Below are 20,068 nucleotides of genomic sequence, written 5' to 3'. Positions count from 1 at the left end.
AACAAAAGGGGGGTTTTTAGGACTTCAGTGGGAGAGTATGGAAGGTTCTGCTGGGCTTTTTGATGCTAATTGCAATGGACCTTGTGTCTCCAGGGCAACTGAATTAGCAGGAAACTCCCTTGGAAGGGGTTTAAAGGTAGCTGTATTTTCAGGAGGCTTTGCTTTAGTCAGATTAAGAGAAACTCAGATAAAATTTCTTTCTGTATCTTCTGTAGTTCAAACGTTCTCACTTTATACCAACTCTGGGGGTCCAAGTGCGTCCCCACTGGGGGAAAAGGTCTTGTCCAAATATCCAGAGAGAGGAACCTATCTGAAGCCTTGGGATATGTCTAAGCCTGCCTGCCCGACTGTGACTGATTGCTATCAGGGATTAAGCGGTGTCTGAGGCACCTCTGTTAGCGACTGTAGACAGGCAAGAATGTGTCAAGAAGTGGTTCTTCAAAGAGCTCATAAGAAGGCAAAAAAGAGGGAGAGCAATAATCGTTGTCCTTTGAGAAGGAAGGGTGGTGTGAGAGAAAGTTCACATTGGTCCTGGCCAGGCGGACCACGATCTGGGGGCCAGATTTGGGGAACCTCAGGTTCCCAGGCTCCAGCTTGTAGGCTGTGTTTACTCAAATTACTTCCTCAAGTAGAGTGAGGATAACAATATCTAACTCATGGGAGTTGTAAAGATTCACTAATACCGGAGGCAGGGCGACGGGCTCGGAGCAAGCGCTCACTTGGGTCTGTTCTTTCCGGGAATGGGTGGGGTAGAGAACCTAGGACTCCTCAAGAGAGCTCCCAAGACTCGCGTCATTCGTCACTCTGGCTGGTTTATAAAAACCCCACCAGAGCTCCGAGATCAGTTTTAGTTTCTCTTCTTTCCGAAGAAGCCTCTCGGTGCCCAGCTGGGGAACCTGACCCTCGAGGAGCCGTCCGGTGGTCGCCGCGGTCGCCTACAGATTAGCCCGCGCTTGTTCGCCCTCTTTCCACTAGGTTACCGTCGCGATTGACTTTAAATCTGACACAGGGACCGCGTCGGTGAGATTTGGCCTCTCGACCCAAGCTTACTGGGAAACCGAAACCGCTGGGCTCGGCTAGCAGCGGCGGAGAGCGCACGCTCCCCCGCCCGGGGCGCGCCCAGCCCGCGCGCCGCCCGCGCCCGCCCCCGGGACTCTAAGTTTCGATTCTCCCTGGAGCGGAGTCCCGCGCCGCGGCCAGGCCAGCGCAGCGCGCCATGGCGGACCCGGGGGTATGCTGCTTCATCACCAAAATCCTGTGCGCCCACGGGGGCCGCATGGCCCTGGAGGCGCTGCTCGACGAGATGCAGCTCTCCGAGGCGCAGCTCTGCGAGGTGCTGGAAGAGGCCGGGTCCGACCGCTTCGTGATGTTGGAGACGGGCGGCAAGGACGGGGTCATCCGGTCCGTGGTGGCCACCACTCGAGCCCGGGTCTGCCGTCGCAAGTACTGCAGCAAACCCTGCGGAAACCTGCACCTCTGCAAGCTCAACCTGCTGGGCCGGTGCCACTATTCGCAGTCGGAGCGGTGAGTGCCCTGGGAGGGAGGGGCGTCTCCCCGGGTCCCGGTCTGGGAGGACTGTCGCGGCTGCTGCTCCGCGAGGGGTGCGCCCTCGCAGGGACCTCGCACCCGATGCCTCTTCCTCCAGCTGCTCCCTCCTCTGCTTCCCTTCTTGCTGGGCCCGTGCTTCTGCTCTCGAAGGTTCCCTTCCCTCCAGCGCCTTCAGACCTTCCTTTGAATATGACTAGCGCGCTACCGCCCCGGTGAAGACTACGATGAACTCCCCACCTCCATAAGGATAAAGTACTTTTGGGCAAGCCAGGGCCTAGACAATTTGGAGGCAGGTTTGGGAACGAAAGAAAATGCCTCCATTCTCTGGAATCTTGAGTCGTCCCCTCTCTGCTACCTTACCGCCTAGGTGTTGTGCGGTCTTCCCAGCCCCCCAAACGGCTCGACCCCGGGGTCTGTCTCCATCGCGGCGAGCTGCGGGTCTCTGCTTGGCCTTCCTTTCCAAGCGCCTCCTTTCCCCTCATTATCACTTTTCTGATATCTGATTCTAGCCCGCACCACCAAGACCAGAATGGTTCTATTCAAGGTTACCAATGATGGGTCCTCTTCCAGAGCTCCTTTCCCGTGGGCCCCGCGGTGGCCTGCACCGTTGACCGCCTACCCTTGGGACCACTTTGAAACAGTGTGCCATATCTCCTAGGCAGCTGCTTCTGTGTTCCCACTTGTTCCTTTTCTGTTTCCTGAATATAGGTGTGCCCCAAGGTTTCAGTTAAGCCTTTTGATGTACCTGTGTTCCAGGTCTCTCCCCGAGAGCCCTCACTTCCTTGGGTTTAGTCGTCACATCTACAAAGATGGCTTCCTTGTGTACATCCGCTGCCCCGGCCTTCCTACTGAATGATTTTCTCTGACCATAGTCTTTCTCCCCATCTTTCCTATCCGTATGTACTTCTGCTAAATTGTTTTTCTTGATGTAGTACTTGTCACACTTCCTCCATCCTTAAAAACTTTAAGTGGTGTCTTAGTGTCCAAAATGGTGGTCATCAAACTTTTCAGCATGTGCTTATTAGTGAAAAACTTTAGATTACTCACTCGCACTACTTGTATGATAAAACATACAAAAGACAGATGTTTTAAATGGATGTGGTAGATGAGATAAGTTTTTTAAAAAATTTGTTTAGAGCAAAACTAAAATTTTAAAAATATGCTCCATTGTTATTAAAAAGAAATATTTATTATGTCGTGAGGCAACAATTTGAAAGTCTATTTCTGAGTTTCAGAAAGTTATGTGTATGGAAGGAGTCATCTAAGTCGGCAGATGAAATCAGGAAGGAGGAAAAGAGCGTAGAGAATAGAAAAAAGGAAGGAACATTCTAGCACTCTACCGAATAACAATGGAGATGGAAGGCTTTGTTATCTTTTCTGTTGTGAAAAATTCTTCACCAGTTGGTGTTGGCTATTAGTTTTAAATGCATAGGCTTCTTATCTTTTAATTTTTTACTATGAATATTTTCAACATACACTAAAGTAAAGAAAAGAGAATGATGAACCCTATGTGCTCATCGGTTCAACAGTTTTCAAAGTACAGTAAGGCCAGTCTTGGTTCATTTATTCTCCCCTCCCCATCCCTGTCCCCAACTCAAACGTGTTATTTTAAACCAAATGCCAGAGATTATTTGCTTTGTAAATACTTTAGTATCTCCAAAGATTAAAGACTCTATTTTATTAGTATAACCACAGTACAGTGATCACTTTTTTTTACGATTATATTTTCTTTTTATAAATTTATTTACTCATTTATTTATTTTCGGCTGCGTTGGGTCTTTGTTGCTGCGCACGGGCTTTCTCTAGTTGCGGCGAGTGGGAGCTACTCTTTGTTGCGGTGCGTGGGCTTCTCATTGTGGTGGCGTCTCTAGTTGCGGAGCACCGGTTCTAGGCGCGTGGGCTTCAGTAGTTGCGGCACGAGGGCTCAGTAGTTGTGGCTCACAGGCTCTAGAGCACAGGCTCAGTAGTTGGGGGGCGTACAGGCTTAGTTGCTCTGCGGCATGTGGGATCTTCCCAGACCAGGGCTCGAACCAGTGTCCCCTGCATTGGCAGGCAGATTCTTAACCGTTGCGCCACCAGGGAAGTCCCTACGGTTATAATTTTAATATCATATAATATCCAGTTAGTGTTCAAATTTCTCTGATTGCCCTATACTTGGACTTTCATTTTCAGGGAAAAAAACCTACACAGTCATATTTCATAATTGTTTCAATATGTTATATATTTAATATATTTAGAAACTGTTTTAATTTGTTACATGCAGTAGGTTTAGAAACTTTAGTTTTTTGTTTTATTATTGTTGTTATTATTTTGTTGTTGTTGTTTGCAACTCAAAACCATTTTAAGCTCGTAAGTTGGGTAGTTAACCTGCACTTTTTTATATTTTAGAAGAGGAATAATATGTTCTATATGAATAATATGGTCTGTAGGAATAATTTGGTGTATGCAAGTTTGGGTGGATTCTCTGGAGAATTCATTAAAGTCTTTTTTTTTTTTTTTTTTTTTTTTTAGTTGAGTGATAAATTCTTATTTCTTAAATGTATGGGTCCAGTCTTATTTTTTTTTTTTTTAAATTATTTATTTATTTATTTATTATTTATGGCTGTGTTGGGTCTTCGTTTCTGTGCGAGGGCTTTCTCTAGCTGCGGCAAGTGGGGGCCTCTCTTCATCGCGGTGCGCGGGCCTCTCACTATCGCGGCCTCTCTTGTTGCGGAGCACAGGCTCCAGACGCGCAGGCTCAGTAATTGGGGCTCACGGGCCCATTTGCTCCGTGGCATGTGGGATCTTCCCAGACCAGGGCTCGAACCCGTGTCCCCTGCATTGGCAGGCAGATTCTCAACCACTGCGCCACCAGGGAAGCCCCAGTCTTATTTTTAAAATCTTTTTATATCACTTTTGAGTTTGGGAATTACAAATTTTTAATCCATTAATGTATATTGTGTCCTCATAATAAGGACCCTTGGGAGGATTCTTTTTCTTTTGCCTAAAAGCCTAGAAAATACATTTTTTTCCCAAGTATGTTTTAAAATATTTTCCCTTTCTTAGCAACTTATAAATCCTCATCTTCTAATACTTGACACGTGGGAGTCTAAGGGCTTTCTTTGTGGATTATAGGTTGGTGGGCGCTGTTGACCAGTTGATACCCATGCTGAGGTTACCATTCAGTTTAGTAACTGTTCTCTGTCTGCATGAGGATAGCTTGCCTTTTGCTGGACTTCTACATTTTTCTCTGTAGTACTATTATTTATAGGTGGAATTTCTCCTATCAGTTCTGCTGTTCTGGTCTTTTCTCTTATGTTGCTTTTATTTTTAAAATTTTTTAAATTTTTGGCTGTGTTGGGTCTTCGTTGCTGTGTGCGGGCTTTCTCTAGTTGCAGCGAGCGGGGGCTACTCTTCATTGCGGTGTGTGGGCTTCTCATTGCTGGGGCTTCTTGTTGTGGATCTCAGGCTCTAGGCGTGCGGTCTTCAGTAGTTGTGGCTCGCGGGCTCTAGAGTGCAGGCTCAGTAGTTGTGGCACACGGGCTTAGTTGCTCCCTGACATGTGGGATCTTCCCAGACCAGGGCTCGAACCCGTGTCCCCTGCATTGGCAGGCGGATTCTTAACCACTGTGCCACCAGGGAAGTCTCTCTGATGTTGCTTTTAACTATACATTTTAGTTGACAACAGGGCTTGCTTCACTATTGGATAATTAGTTTTGGTCCATCATTTTCGGTATTTCTGTTTGCTTTGCTGAAACATACACCCACACATGGAGTTCTAATCCCAGTTCTGGCACAAATAATAACTACCATTTGTTGAACAAATAACTGTCTACCAAGTACTATGATAAGCACTTTAGAGATGGTATGCAAGTTCGTCTCTATTATGATTCCTGAGGTAGGTGTTGTAAGTCTCATCTTTTTTTTTTTTTATATTTATTTATTTAATTTATTTATTTGGCTGCATCGGGTCTCAGTTGCGGCACGTGGGCTCTTCGTTGCAGCTCATGGGCTTCTCTCTAGTTGTGGCGTGCGGGCTATAGAGCGTGCGTGGGCTCAGTAGTTGCAGCTCGCGAGCTTAGTTGCCCTGCGGCCTGTGGGATCTTAGTTTCCTGACCAGAGATCTAACCCATGTCCCCTGAATTGGAAGGCGGATTCTTAACCACTGGACCACCCGGGAAGTCCCTAAGTCCCATCTTAATGTAACTCAGGCCTAGAGCTGTTTAGAATTTTACTGAAGGTCACATAGCAGATAGGTGGCAAAGTTAGTGTTGAACCCAGATCTGCATAACTTCTTAACTTAGCTACTGGTGTCGTCAAGTAGCTGTATGAAGTATGATCTTTCATTAATTCAAGGTCAAGATATTGTTTTGCAAGCATGATTTCTGTTTAACTGTTTAAAGCAGGCTGTCTGTCTTCAACTAGCTTTGTGGTTTCTGCTAATGTGGGTGTTTCCTCTGGGCTCTTTCCTGTTTGTATGCCTTTCCGTTTGCATAACTGAAACTTTGGATGGGGATGGGTAGACAGGAAGAAAACGAATTGACAATTTCATAAATTGAAAAAAAAAACCAACCAAAAAAATGCAAAGAGTAGTACAACAAGCATCAGAGTATATATATTCTGAGTATATAATGAAAGCTATACTATATGAAAGAATATATAGTATAATAAGCTTATAATTCACCTCCCAGAATAAATATTTATATTTCTATTTTTGCTTTTTTTATTTTAAAATAAAATAAATACCATAACAAGCCTAAGGTTATTGTTTTTTTCTCTTCCCTAGTCTCATTTCCCTCTTTCCCCAGAAGCAACTTTAATCATGATTTTGGGGTGTGCCCTGCCCTTCCATGATTTAAAAATTTCCTCTCATATATATTTGTATTCATATACAAAATGTAGTATTGTTTTATGTGTTTTAGAATTTTTACCCAATGTTATGTTTTGAAGATCTATTCATGTTGTTATAAGGATCTAGTTTATTCATCTTAACAGCCATATAGTATTTCATCATATGATTTATACCGCAGTTCAATAGTATTTCACCATATGATTTACACCACAGTTCAGCACCTATTCCTGCAATAATGGGCATTTAGAATATTTCTAATTTTTTGCTACAGAAAAGCATGCTGCCAAGACTGTACATTCTCTTGGTGCTCATGGCAAGAGCTTCTCCAAGGTAGATCATTAGGAAATGGAATTGCTGGGTTCAGTTCTTGCACAGCTTCAGCTTTTCAGGATTCTGACAAATCAGTGTAGTATAAGTGGTTGTACCAATTTACGTTTTCATGTTTGATGTCTCAGTTTCCCCATTTTATAGCCAACTAGCACTTAGTATTATCAGATTTTTTTGATTTATGCCAATCTGAAGGGTATACAATGGTATCTTATTTTTTAATTTTAAAAGAATTTTCTCATTAAAGTTTTTATTAGGTGATATTTAAGTCTTACGAGAATGTATAAAGCATACAGTGAATATCTGTGTACCCACAAATCAGCTTCAGAAATAAAATATTGCACAGTTAAAACCCCCTGAATTCTCACCTTTGATCATCTCCCCCATTTTAGAGGTGATAACTAGAGATAAACATACCAGCTTTAGGTACGATTGACTAATAAATATTGTATATATTTAAGGTGTACAATGTGATAGTTTGTTATATGTATACATTGTGAAGTGATTCCCTCAGTCAAGCTGATTAACCTATTTATCACCTCATCTATTTACCCCCATTTTTTTGATGGTGAGAACACTTTTTTAAAAATAAATTTATTTATTTATATATTTATTTTTGACTGCGTTGGGTCTTTGTTGCTGCACACGGGCTTTCTCTAGTCGTGGCGAGCGGGGGCTATTCTTCATTGTGGTGCACGGGCTTCTCACTGCGGTGGCTTCTCTTGTTATGGAGCACGGGCTCTAGGTGCACAGGCTTCAGTAGTTGTGGCTCATGGGCTCTAGAGTGCAGGCTCAGTAGTTGTGGTGCATGGGCTTAGTTGCTCCGCGGCATGTGGGATCTTCCTGGACCAGGGATCGAACCCGAGTCTCCTGCATTGGCAGGTGGATTCTTAACTACTGCACCACCAGGGAAGTCCCTGATGGTTAGAACACTTAATATCAATGCTCTTAGCAAACTTCAAGTATACAATATTTATTATCAACCATGGTCACCATGCTGTACCTTAGATCTCCAGAACTTATTCATCTTATAACTGAAAGTTTGTACCCTTTGACCAACATCCCTCCTCCCCCACCCAAATCTCTGGCAACTACCATTGTATTCTCCTTTTCTACGTGTTTGACTTTCTTAGATTCCATGTATAAGTGAGATCATGCAGGTTTTTGTTTTGTTTTGTTTTGTTTTATCTTTCTGTGTCTGTCTTATTTCACTTAGCATGATGTCTTTTAGGTTCATGCATGTCACAAATGGCAGAATTTCCTTCTTTTCATGGTTGAATAATATTTCGTCTTATACATATAAACCACATTTTCTTTATCCATTCATCTGTGGATGGACACTTAGGTTGTTTCCATATTTTGGCTATTGTGAATAACGCTACATTGAACTTGGGAGTGCAAATATTTCTTCAAGATACTGATATCATTTCCTTTGGATATATACCCAGAAGTGGGATTGCTGGATCATATGGTGTTCTATTTTTAATTTTTTGAGGAACTCCATACTGTTTTCCATAATGGGCATACCAATTTACAATCCCACAACACTGTTCTGCATTTGATATTTATTTTCCCCACACATTTATTATTTTTCTACACGTGTTTATTTCTTTTTTAATTTTAATTTTATTTAAAAAAACACTTATTTATTTATTTATTTGGCTGTGCTGGGTCTTAGTTGCGGCACACGGGATCTTTGTTGCCGCATGCAGGATTTTCGTTGTGGCATGTGGGATATTTAGTTGCAGCACGCAGGCTCTTTTAATTGTGACATGCAGGATCTAGTTCCCTGACCAGGGATTCAACCCGGACCCCCTGCATTGGGAGCACGGAGTCTTAACCACTGGACCACCAGAGAAATCCCTACACATGTGTTTATTTCTTTTATTTTTATTTTATAAATTTTATTTAATTATTTTTGTCTGCATTGGGTCTTTGTTGCTGCGCGCAGGCTTTCTCTAGCTGCAGTGAGCGGGGGCTACTCTTTGTTGCGGTGTGCGGGCTTCTCATTGAGGTGGCTTCTCTTGTTGTGAAGCATGGGCTCTAGGCACATGGGCTTCAGTAGTTGTGGCATGCAGGCTCAGTAGTTGTGGTGTGCGGGCTGTAGAGTGCAGGCTCAGTAGTTGTGGCTCACGGGCTTAGTTGCTCTGTGGCATGTGGGATCTTCCTGGACCAGGGATCGAACCCATGTCCCCTGCATTGGCAGGTGGATTCTTAAACACTGTGCCACCAGGGAAGTCCCCATGTGTTTATTTCTAAGCAACATTTAGGATTATTTTGCCTGTTTTCAAGCCTATAAATTACATCAATACTAGGTATGCAAATACTTGCTTTATTTTGCTCTTGTTTGCACAGCATAATGTTTCTGAGACTCACCTCTAATATACAAAGCCCTGTTTCTGTACCACCTTGAGACCTGGGCAAGGTGGACTTCTGCCCTGGGCCCTCTGCTTTACAGGTCCTATTCCAGCCCAACTGTATACCTACTCACTTATTGAGGAGTCTGGGGTTAAGGAATCGTGCTCATCCAGAACCAGTGGCCTCCATCTGTGGCCCCTACCCTTGTTCTAGACTATGCTCTGGGTTCCCAGGACCCTAGAATTCCCAAGCCCACTTCCAGAGCCTGAGTGGGCTTCTTCCCTGGGTCTTCCTACACGTGGAAGGAATTTGGATGTACAGGCTGGCATGTTCATTGCCTCTGTATGATGGTGCTGGCAATGTGGGACAGAGCCTGAGGGGGAGAAGAGACGAGGGGGGCTGGAGTTGGGAGTGGGGGCTGTCTTTAACTTTTTGGCTGCACCGCACTGGCATGCGGGATCTTAGCTCCAGAGCAGGTATTGAACCCGTGCCCCCTGCAGTGGAAGCACGGAGTCTCAACTGCTGGACCACCAGGGAAGTCCCAGCGGCTTTCTTTCTTCATTTTACTACATCCTATTCATAGAGCTCAAAGGAGTCTGAGCATTCTAAATTCAAACTTGGCCTTGCAGGTCATTATGAAAGTATGTTTGTCAAGATAGAAAGAGAGAATATATATTAGAACATATTTTATTGAACCATTTCTTAGCTTGATTAATTACTTTGAAGTGTTTAGATATTTGGTGTATGGGCCTCCATTTTATCATGCCTCAAACCCCACAAATTTTAGGAGAGGGACTGCTCTAGTTCTTTCTTTTATAAACAATAGCTTTCTTTCGTACAAACGTACGCAATTTATATATCAATTTTCTTGTTATTAAAATATAGATTGTTTTCAGTTTTTTGCTATTACAAACTGTAATATTTTGGTATCTCTTTCCTTGTGTAAACGTGCAAAAGTTACCTAGGTATCTAGTACCAGAATTTCCATACTTAAGCTTTAGGAGACAATACCAAATTGTTTTCCAGGTTTGTATACCAAGTTTTACTCCCACCAGAAAAATGTGAGCATTCCCGTGTTTCATATCCTTGCCAATTGATGTCATCAGCCTTTTACAAATTATGCCAATATAAGGAATGTGAAATTGTGCCTCATTGTGTTTTTATTTATTTATTTATTTTGGCCATGCTGTGAGGCGTGTGGGATCTTAATTCCCAGACCAGAGATCGAACCCGCGCTCCCTGCAGTGGAAGCGCAGAGTCTTAACCACTGGGCCACCAGGGAAGTCCCTCACTGTGTTTTGGTTTTTTTTTAAGGTATTTGTTTATGGCTGTGTTGGGTCTTCGTTTCTGTGCGAGGGCTTTCTCTAGTTGCGGCAAGTGGGGGCCACTCTTCATCGCGATGCGCGGGCCTCTTACTACCGCGGCCTCTCTTGTTGCGGAGCACAGGCTCCAGACGCGCAGGCTCAGTAGTTGTGGCTCACGGGCCCAGTTGCTCCGCGGCATGTGGGATCCTCCCAGACCAGGGCTCGAACCCGTGTCCCCTGCATTGGCAGGCAGATTCTCAACCACTGCACCACCAGGGAAGCCCCCACCCCACCCCCCCTCCTCCAACTGTGGTTTTAATTCTTTATATATTCTTGGTCTCTGGCCCTTTTAAGTCGTGACGCTTGTTTAAAAAGTTAAAAAAAAATTTTTTTATACAATTTTTAAAGTTATTTTCCATTGATAGTTACTGCAAAATATTGGCTGTATTCCCTGTGTTGTACAGTACATCCTTGAGCCTGTCTTAAACCCAATAGTTTGTACCTCCTACTCCCCCACCTCTATATTCTCCCCCTGACCAACGGCAACCATTGGTTTGTTCTCTATATCTGTGAGTTTGCTTCTTTTTTGTTATATTCACTAGTTTGTTGTATTTTTTAGATTCCACATATAAGTGATATAATAGAGTATTTGTCTTTTCCGTCTGACTTATTTCACTTAGCATAATGCCCTCCAAGCCCATCTATGTTGCTGCAAATGGCAAAATTTCATTCTTTTTTGTTGCTGAGTAGTATTCTATTCTGTATATATTCTACATCTTTACCCATTTATCTGTTGATGGACACTTCGGTTGCTTCCATATCTTGGCAATTGTAAATAATGCTGCTGTGAACATTGGGGTGCATGTATCTTTTCAAATTAGTGTTTTTGTTTTTGTCAGATATATACCCAGTAGTGGAATTGTTGGATCATGTGGTAGTTTTATTTTTAGTTTTTTGAGAGACCTCCATACTGTTTTCCACAGTGGCTGTACCAATGTACATTCTCACTAACAGTGTACGAGGGTTCCATTTTCTCCACTTCGACACCAACATTTGTTATTTGTGTTCTTTTTAAAAACCATTCTGACAGGTGTGAGGTGGTATCTCATTGTGGTTTTGATTTGCATTTCCCTGATGATTAGCGATGTTCAACATCTTTTCATGTGCCTATTGGCCATCTGCATTTCCTCTTTGGAAAAATGTCTATTCAGTTCTGCCCATTTTTTAATTGAGTTGTTTGGGTTTTGTTTTGTTTTTTGATGTTGAGTTCTATGAGCTGTTTATATATGTTGGATATTAATCCCTTATTGGTCATATCATTTGCAAATATTTTCTCCCATTCAGTAGGTTGTCTTTTCATTTTGTTGACGGTTTCCTTTGCTGTTCAAAAGTTTTTACGTTTAATTAGGTCCCATTTGTTTATTTTTGCTTTTATTTCCTTTACTTTAGGAGACAGATCCAAAAAAAAATTGCTGCAGCATAATGCTTGTTATATTTATTTATTTATTTATTTTTGGCTGTGCCAGGCAGCTTGTGGGATCTTATTTCCCCAACCAGGGATCGAACCCAGGCCCTTGGCAGTGAAAGTGCAGAGTCCTAACCACTGGACTGCCAGGGAGTTCCCAGTGCTTGTTTTTCAAGTTTGTCTTATGTGGTGTCTAATTCTTACTTGTTGCTTCTGTTTGCATTTTTCTCTTTCTGTCCTCTTAGCACTCTATTTTTGTCTATAATTGCCTTTACTATATTTAATCTTTTATCATAAAGTGTACAGTTCAATGGCAATAAGTACATTCATGACGCTGTGCAACCATCACCACTGTCTTGTTCCAGAACATTTTCATCATCCCCAGAAGAGGCCCCACACCCATCCACAGGCACTCCTCATTATTCCTTCTACCCAGCCCCTGGCAACCTCTAGTCTTCTTTCTGTCTGCATGGATTTGCCTATTCTGGATGTTCCCTCTAAATGGAATCATCCAGTATTTGTCCCATCGTGTTTGGCTTCTTTCACTTAGCATATGTGTTCAAGGCTTGCCTTTTACTCTTGCATGTTGCGTGTCATTTGAGGGGGTGTATTTACCCAGGAGGAGTCTTCTTGGACGTCTCCTTTGTTCCTGATTGTGCTGTGTCCATGGAGTCTCCTTGTCAGGCTGATGGCCTTAGGGACATGCTGCTTTCTGTGACGTCACAGCACGAAGGGGTGTGTGCCCCATAAGAATCATTTGTGAATTTTTGCTCTCCTTTCAGATTTGCTTCATATTTATTTGAATTTGATCAAATTTGACTTTCAATTTCTGCAGCCTTCTGCAAAAATTAAACTAAGAAACTTAATAAGTGATACTGTGAATCATGATAAACAATCTTAAATAAGTGACAAATAAGCGTCTGATAACAAAATATTTTCTACTTTTTACATATTGTGGAGATGGCAGAATTAAAGATTTAAAATAAGTATAGATTTGTTTTCTGTCCATAAAAAGTTTCTGATTTGATTACTGCTCCTGATCACATTTATTTCCAAACTGGTGTCTGTGATCTTTACCTACAGGCTACTTTGGAACTGACAAAGGCCCCAAGATGGTGGTGGAAAAGGAGTAAAAGAATCTAGAAGAACCTAGGATTTCAAGTCCATTGAGAAACCAATTTAACCAAATTGGGACACCAGAGTTAGACTCAGTCTGAGAGAAGAAAGTGGAGACCTAATTTATGATCTTTTAATGCTTCCCCACTAAGAAGAGATTTTAAGATGTTTCAGACCAGCGACTTCCCTGGCGGTCCAGTGGTTAAGACCCCACGCTTCCACTGCAGGGGGCATGGGTTCCATCCCACGTGCCTCGTGGCCAGAAAAAAAAAAAAAAAAGAATGTTTCAGACCAATTCAGAGCTTCAGGTTAAGAGAGGTCATCTGGGGAAGTAGTTTCCAAACATTTTGATTCCTCACCCCTGTCATTAGAGAACATTTTCAGCATGTACTCCTATTATGTATCTATTTATTTAAAAACCGTATGATGTATAACTCTTACTTTGTGTATTAAATATTTATTAATTTGTTACCTTTTAAAAGAACTTTAAAATCAACTTTTGAGGTATGATTTACATACAATAAAATATACCCATTTAAAGCGTACAGTTTGAAGAATCTTTGGAGAGTCGTAACAAATGGATATACCCATGTAACCATCATCATGATCAAGATACAGAAAATTTTCATCAGTCCTAAAGGTTCTCTTATGCCCCTTCTAAATTAACCAAGTAATCCTCCCTAATCCTTCACCTCTTTCAGCCCAGGCAATAATTTTTTACTTTCTTAGATACAAAATAAATATAAAGAGTTGTAACATTTTTTTCCCACACCTTGATGGGTCGATTTTGGGTTGCCCCTGTGGTATAGTAGGTACCCAGCTTTGGAGCAATACTTCTCAGGCTTTGATGTATATCTGAATCACGTGGGGAGAGCTTATTAAAATGTGGATTCCTAATCACACAACAGAAATTCTGGTTCAGAAGGGATGAATGGGGGCCTTGGAATTTGTGTTTAACCATCACCCTAAAGATTCTTTTGCAGGGGTTCAGGAACCACACTTTCAGAAACAGTATCTGCAGATGCGCTTCCTGGCAGATTGCAAATGCAAGTTTTATGTGGCTTTAGAGTTTGAGGGAGTCAAAGAGAAATGCATTCTTTAGTGCTGAGTGAGCAAATGATGAAAAAACTGTTGCATTCCTCCAAGGTTAGGGTGACATGTCTCTTACTCTTATATGATAGAACCACAAGACATACAGGAAACCTCAGACATTCTACCCACTACGTCAACAAATATTTATTGTGTCACCAAAAGTAGGCTATTCTAGAAGCTTCTGCCCCTTTCTCACTGAAAGAATCCTCAAACACCATTAACCAGTTAATTCATCTTTCTCCCTAGTCTTCTTTAATATTCTTCTTAACTTCCAAAGGGATTTATGTTGGGAAGTGTGGCAGAGGGAGAAGAGGCGTGTTCAAGGAGAGGAGCCTTGTGTGACCTACTGTCTCTAGTCAAGATTTTGGTGGGAATTCCCTGGCGGTCCAGTGGTTAGGACTCCACGCTTCCAATACAGGAGGCAGGGGTTCGATCCCTAGTTGGGGAACTAAGATCCCGCATGCCCTGCGTCATCTCCTGCCCTTCACTCTCTTCACTTCCTGTGCTTTTTCTCAGTCCTGATGTGGACTTAGGGCCATGGTCCCAAACTTTTGCTGCACACTGGAATCACTTGAGGAGTCTTTTAAAAATACTGTTGCCCAACTCCTACCCTTGGACATTCTGATTTAATTGGTATAGGGTATGACTTGGGCATCAGGGTTTTTAAAAAGTCCCCGGGTAGTTCTAATGGGCAGCAGAGTTTGAGAACCACTGATTAAAAGGACCAGAGAAATAAGTCAAACTGGGGAGATTGTCTACAATATTGTGGCACCTGCATTGTTTGCCTTACTCTTGGTACAGTTATAGGTTACAATCAGTTCCTCGGCCCGCCACGTCTCCCATCCTCAGCGGGCCTGGTCCCCTCTTGTTGCCTCCTGCAGCCCAGAGTCTTGCAGCCTACCAGCTGCATTCTCCTCGCCTGGCCGGGGCCCTCGGCCATCTGCACCTGGGGCTAATCACGGTCAGCAGTCAGGGGGCGTCCTCTTCTTTGCGCGCAATGTGTTCTGGGTAATACAGTTGTGGTTAAAGCAGGTCGATTTCTTCGGCTCCACCCTTTCTCTTCCCTGACATTGTTCCTTATCCTGTTCCTGTGCTCTCTGCTGGTCTCCTCTGGTTCTCCCCCATCTGACTAGGGGTTCCAGATTCAGTGAACCATCCCTGCCTCTAGTAACTGGCAATTTAATCTGGAACGTCAGAAGTACAAACATATAGAGGATAGGAGTCTCATGACTAATACTTTTCAGGGTTGGTTTTGATTGGTGACGTTTTATTCTTTAGATGAGTGTTCTCTAGATTTTATCTTTCACACATCCTGGTTCCTTTTTTGCCTGGCTTGAATCACGATGAGCTATTTCCTGTCTTCTATACAAACTGACCAGCTCTTTGATTTTGTCCACCCTCCCACATGAGGTGTTGGGGAACAGAGCAGGTGAGTAGGAGAAGAGAAGGGGTATTTTGATACAAATGACTGTCAAGAAACAAGACTCTCCTTAAGGTTATCTTTTTACCGTTGGTCTGATTGTGGAGCCCAGGGTTGGCCCTATGTTTGCTGACCTGTGAAGTGCTAGAGTTCACATGTGTGAGTATCTAGTTCAGGAACCTAGCTTAGAATTTCATCTGACAGGCCCAGCCAGCAATCCCAGCCTGGACTGCACATTGGAATCATCTGGGGTCTCACGTCCTGTCAAATTAAATCAGTCTCTGAGGGTGTGGCCCAGGCTTAGGTATTTCTAAGCCCTCCCCGGTTGATTATTATGTGTAACCAGGGATGAGACCCTCTCTGCAGGCTGGACTTCATCTGTGGTTGGGGAAGCGTTTATTGCCAGGGTTGAAGTAACATTTTGTTCTGTGACTGGAAGAGAAGAGTGAAAAGGTCATTTGTTTTTAGGCTTTTTGGCTTGAGATTCCTGAGAGACATTCCTGCCTCTTCCAAGGCCATCTTCGTTCTTTTTTTTAAAAGTTATCACCTCTTATCCCAGCTCACGCTGTTTGAAGTTTATCTGCTCCAAGTGCAGGCAGCATTCTGCAAGCACTTGTTTTCCCCTGGGCGGTTCATAGTGGTTTGTGGGCAAGCTCTTTTCTGTGCCGGGAGGCGGGGAGTCCCTGTGGCTGTGAATCAGCCTTCTGCCCAGCCCATTATTCTTTGCTGAAGAAGGTAGCCTTCAGCATCCTTGCTCCAAGTGTGCTCATCGGACCGGCAGCGGTGGCATCACCTGGGAGCTTGTCAGAAATGCAGATTCTCAGCCCTCACCCCGGACCTACTGATCAGAAACTCTGGGGGTGGGCCCCAGCAATCTGGGTTCTAACAAACCCTCTAGATGATTCTGATGTGAGCTAGAAGGTTGAGACTCACCCAGCAGGTCTGGGATGGGGCCTGAGAATTTGCATTTCTGACAACCTCCGAGGTGATGCTGATCAGGGGACCTCACTTTCAGAACCACTGGCTTTGAGAACCCCCAAGAGGCCTTGGGAGACTTTCACACTATTTCCTGGCTAAATCCTCCTAGCGAATACTAGGGACCTGGAGCTGGGACAGAGTGATCAGAAGAAAGTGAGAAGGAAGCTTCTGCATCTTAAACCTGAACATGATCTCCATCAAGCCCTGACCATGATGATTGCTGCTGCCAAACTTGTCTCCGCAATGCCAACCATAGGAAACAGTTTCTTTTTTTTTTTTTTGGCCTCGCCATGTGGCATGCAGGATCTTAGTTCCCCAATCAGGGATCAAACCCGCACCCTTGCAGTGGAAGCATGGAGTCTTAACCCTTGAACCACCGGGGAAGTCCCTAAGCAACAGTTTCTGTCATTTATTGTTTGCCTGAGGATGGAGATGAGAAATGAAAAGCGATCTGGGCCCTCAGGCGGGCAACGTCAAGGACCCAGCCAGCGCAGTGTGTGCTGGGCGGGCTCTTCCTACAGGCATGAGTGTCTTGGGTGAGCTTGGCAAAGCCTGGACACTCAGGGCTCCAGGAAGAGGGGTTCTTATTAGACTTGTCTGGCTGCCTTTAGTTATTTAGAGGAAATGTTGACTTCCAGGACCTTGGAAGTGCCCCACTGCTCCTTGGCTAGGACAGAGCAGGCAGAGGACAGATATGACCGATGCTGTATCTTGCTGGGACCTGGAGAGGGACTGGGTCCTCATCTGTGACCCTAATCTGGCCACAGGAGAGGTACCATAGTCTTGGCTCTGTGATCACAATGTTTGGACTGGAGCTCAAAGGGAAGAAAGGTTCTTAATTCCTCCCAGTTGTCAGATATCTCCGAGCCAGAGGGTAGAACCTGCCTAGCAGCAGGGTGTTTCAACAAGGTCATTTTCTGTTCCATATCAAGAGGATCGTTAACGGCAGTACCCGGTGGAGTGAGATGCCTTGTGAGGTAATGAAGCTCGCACGTATCTGGTAAAGCTCTAATGGAGGGATTTCCTGCTTTGGACTGGAGGCTGGTCCCCTTCCTGCTGTAGAGTCTCTTCACAGATCGCCCCTCCCGTGGTGGTTGGAGGAGTGATAAGGTGGGCGTCCCAGCCCAGCCGCCGAGGGCTCTGGGTTGTGGTGGCTGAAGTCAGCAGCAGTTATCTGAAAGGACAGACCCCAGGAGCAAGCGGAGAGCTGAGGTCAGCTTTATCAAGGAGTGCCAGACACACACTAGAAGCCTGAACTCCTGGTAGAGAAAGCCAGGAGAGAGCACGCCTGAGAAAACAGCTAAGATACAGGCTGTCGCCAGAGCCTGACCAGCTGCCCTTGAATTGTGCATGAAGCAGGGTGCGTGGGAGGGCTGGCTGGGTTTTAAGGGCTTGGGCAGTGGCTGCCGTGGTTGTTGATTCTGATTTTTCTCATGAGGTCCCACGGCTAGATAAGAAGGCAATTCTAGGGCTTCCCTGATGGCGCAGTGGTTAAGAATCCGCCTGCCAATGCAGGAGACACGGGTTCGAGCCCTGATCCGGGAAGATTCCCACATGCCGCGGAGCAACTAAGCCCGTGCGCCACAACTACTGAGCCTGTGCTCTAGAGCCCATGCGCCACAACTACTGAAGCCTGCGTGCCTAGAGCGCATGCTCCTCAACAAAAGAAGCCACCGCAATTAGAAGCCTGCGCACCACAACGAAGAGTAGCCCCCGCTCGCCACAACTAGAGAAAGCCCGTGTGCAGCAAGGAAGACCCGACACAGCCAATACATACATACATACATACATATATACACAAATAAATAAAATTTATTTAAAAAAAAAAAAAAAAAAGAAAGCAATTCTAGAGTGCTTCAGAAATGCCTTACACGCAGACAGCGTGAATAGTGTGGGACTATTAAAAGTCACTATTTGAATAGTGGCTTTTAAAGATTAATTCTTAGAGAATAACTTTTATGTAGATGTTTACATTTAAAAAATCAGTGTCAATTTCAGTAAGATAATTTTGCAGTCATTCGCATTTCTGTTTACCAGTGACAAACAACTAAAACATCATAGTGGCAACTGATTCATGTTTAATATTTGGGAAATGAGAGAATGATTAAAAGAAAGATTTTAACTCTCAGTAAGAAAAATAGAATAAGACTTGAATAAATGAAGAGATATTTTCTGTTCCAGAATCAGAAGATTTAGTGTAGTTAAGATGACATAATATCCAATCTAATGTATGGCGTTAACACAAATTAGATTCTCAATATGATCTTTTGTGGAAAGTGACAAAGCCAGAATAAAATTTCTATAGAGGAAATAATAGTTAAGCACACTAAAGAGATTTTTGAAAAGGAATAAGCCAATAATAGGATAAATTATTCTGTTAATATTTAAAATACAGTGCAAAGGACATTTCAGTTGTATGGTATTGGATTCAAAGTAGAACAGTAGATTGATAAAAACGTAATAAGGATTCCAATAGTTCTAAATTTGCTAAAAAGTTAACAAACAATAGTCCTCTATAACAAAATAGTAAGAAAGGAGCCCAATTTAATAGACGTTATTGAGAAAAGTTGATATAAAGCACTTCTGTCCTCTGATGCTGGTTGTCAAAATAAGCTCCAGATATTTTAAAGAATTAAAGTTGAAAATATCTCTTTTAAAGGTGAAACAAAATGGTATAGTTATCCAGCTGTGGTGGAGGAATTCATTTCTCAAGTATTAAAACAGTGGGCTAAATTACGAATGGCGAATTGGAAGGATCTGATTGTATAGAACAGCAATCAGATTGTTGAACAACAACCTTAATAAGTTCTTGATCAAAAGGGAAAAATGCAAAACTATTTGAAATACACAAGGCTGGTAAAGATTAGTATTAAAAAATATAAAGAACAGTTATAAATCTGTAGGTTAGTACCCATTCTCCACTAGATAAACAGTTAAAAGATATGAACAAATACTATAAGAGGAAATGCAAGCATCAAGCCTACATTTGGGAATATTTCAGTCTTGCTAATAATTAAAGTGCAAATTAAAAGCATGTCTATTCCTTTTCTTTTCTTTCTTTTTTTTTTTTTGGCTGCACCATGTGGCGTGCGAGATCTAGTTCCCTGACCAGGGATCGAACCTGGGCCCCCTGCATTGGGAGCACAGAGTCTTAACTGCTTGACCACCAGGGAAGTCCCCCATAAGTCTATTTCCTACTTACTGAAGGAGCAAAAGTGATAAAACTCTATGTTAATGTGCTGGCGGGGAAATAGACATGCTCTCAGATTGCTGGTATGTTTTCTGGAGAGCAGGAGATCAAAATGAAACAGAAGCTGCAGGGAAACTGATTGTGTCCTTTGAGGCAATACTCTCAAAGGAATAAACCTCAAGAAATAATGTAAAAGAAGAAAGGTTGTTTGTGCAAAGGTTGTAACGTAGTGAAAATCTGGCCATTACCTAACCTCCTGACAATTTGATAATGGTTGAGCAAACCAGAAAATATTAAGTTCGCATCGTATTAGCAACTGTTAAAACCATAAATCTGAGGATGTTGGCGATATTATAGGGAGCGCATGTAAGTGAAGAGGTAGAACGAGTTTGTTAGCTCAACATTGATAACTCACATTATGTTTGTCTAATGAAAACAT

The 20,068-nt window shown here is 43.2% G+C and overlaps 1 protein-coding gene and 1 long non-coding RNA gene across 2 annotated transcripts in view; one reads left to right on the top strand and one right to left on the bottom strand.

Annotated features, from left to right (window-relative positions):
• The first annotated feature begins 864 nt into the window (after positions 1 to 864).
• Positions 865 to 20,068, top strand: part of ZC3HAV1 (zinc finger CCCH-type containing, antiviral 1) — a 61,274-nt gene continuing 42,070 nt past the window's right edge. The window contains exon 1 of the mRNA XM_082400291.1: positions 865 to 1,524. Within this exon, the coding sequence (XP_082256417.1) occupies positions 1,217 to 1,524 (308 nt within the window). The 5' untranslated portion in view covers positions 865 to 1,216. The remainder of the gene's footprint in view (positions 1,525 to 20,068) is intronic.
• The window catches only part of LOC309632627, a 364,034-nt gene continuing 348,087 nt past the window's right edge, over positions 4,122 to 20,068 (bottom strand). Inside the window, exon 2 of the long non-coding RNA XR_014247008.1 lies at positions 4,122 to 4,207. This is a non-coding gene — a long non-coding RNA (uncharacterized lncRNA). The remainder of the gene's footprint in view (positions 4,208 to 20,068) is intronic.

Source organism: Balaenoptera borealis (genome assembly GCF_965194805.1).
Source record: "Balaenoptera borealis genome assembly, chromosome: 7".
Classification (NCBI taxonomy): domain Eukaryota; kingdom Metazoa; phylum Chordata; class Mammalia; order Artiodactyla; family Balaenopteridae; genus Balaenoptera; species Balaenoptera borealis.
This window is presented reverse-complemented; position numbering and strand designations above follow the sequence as displayed.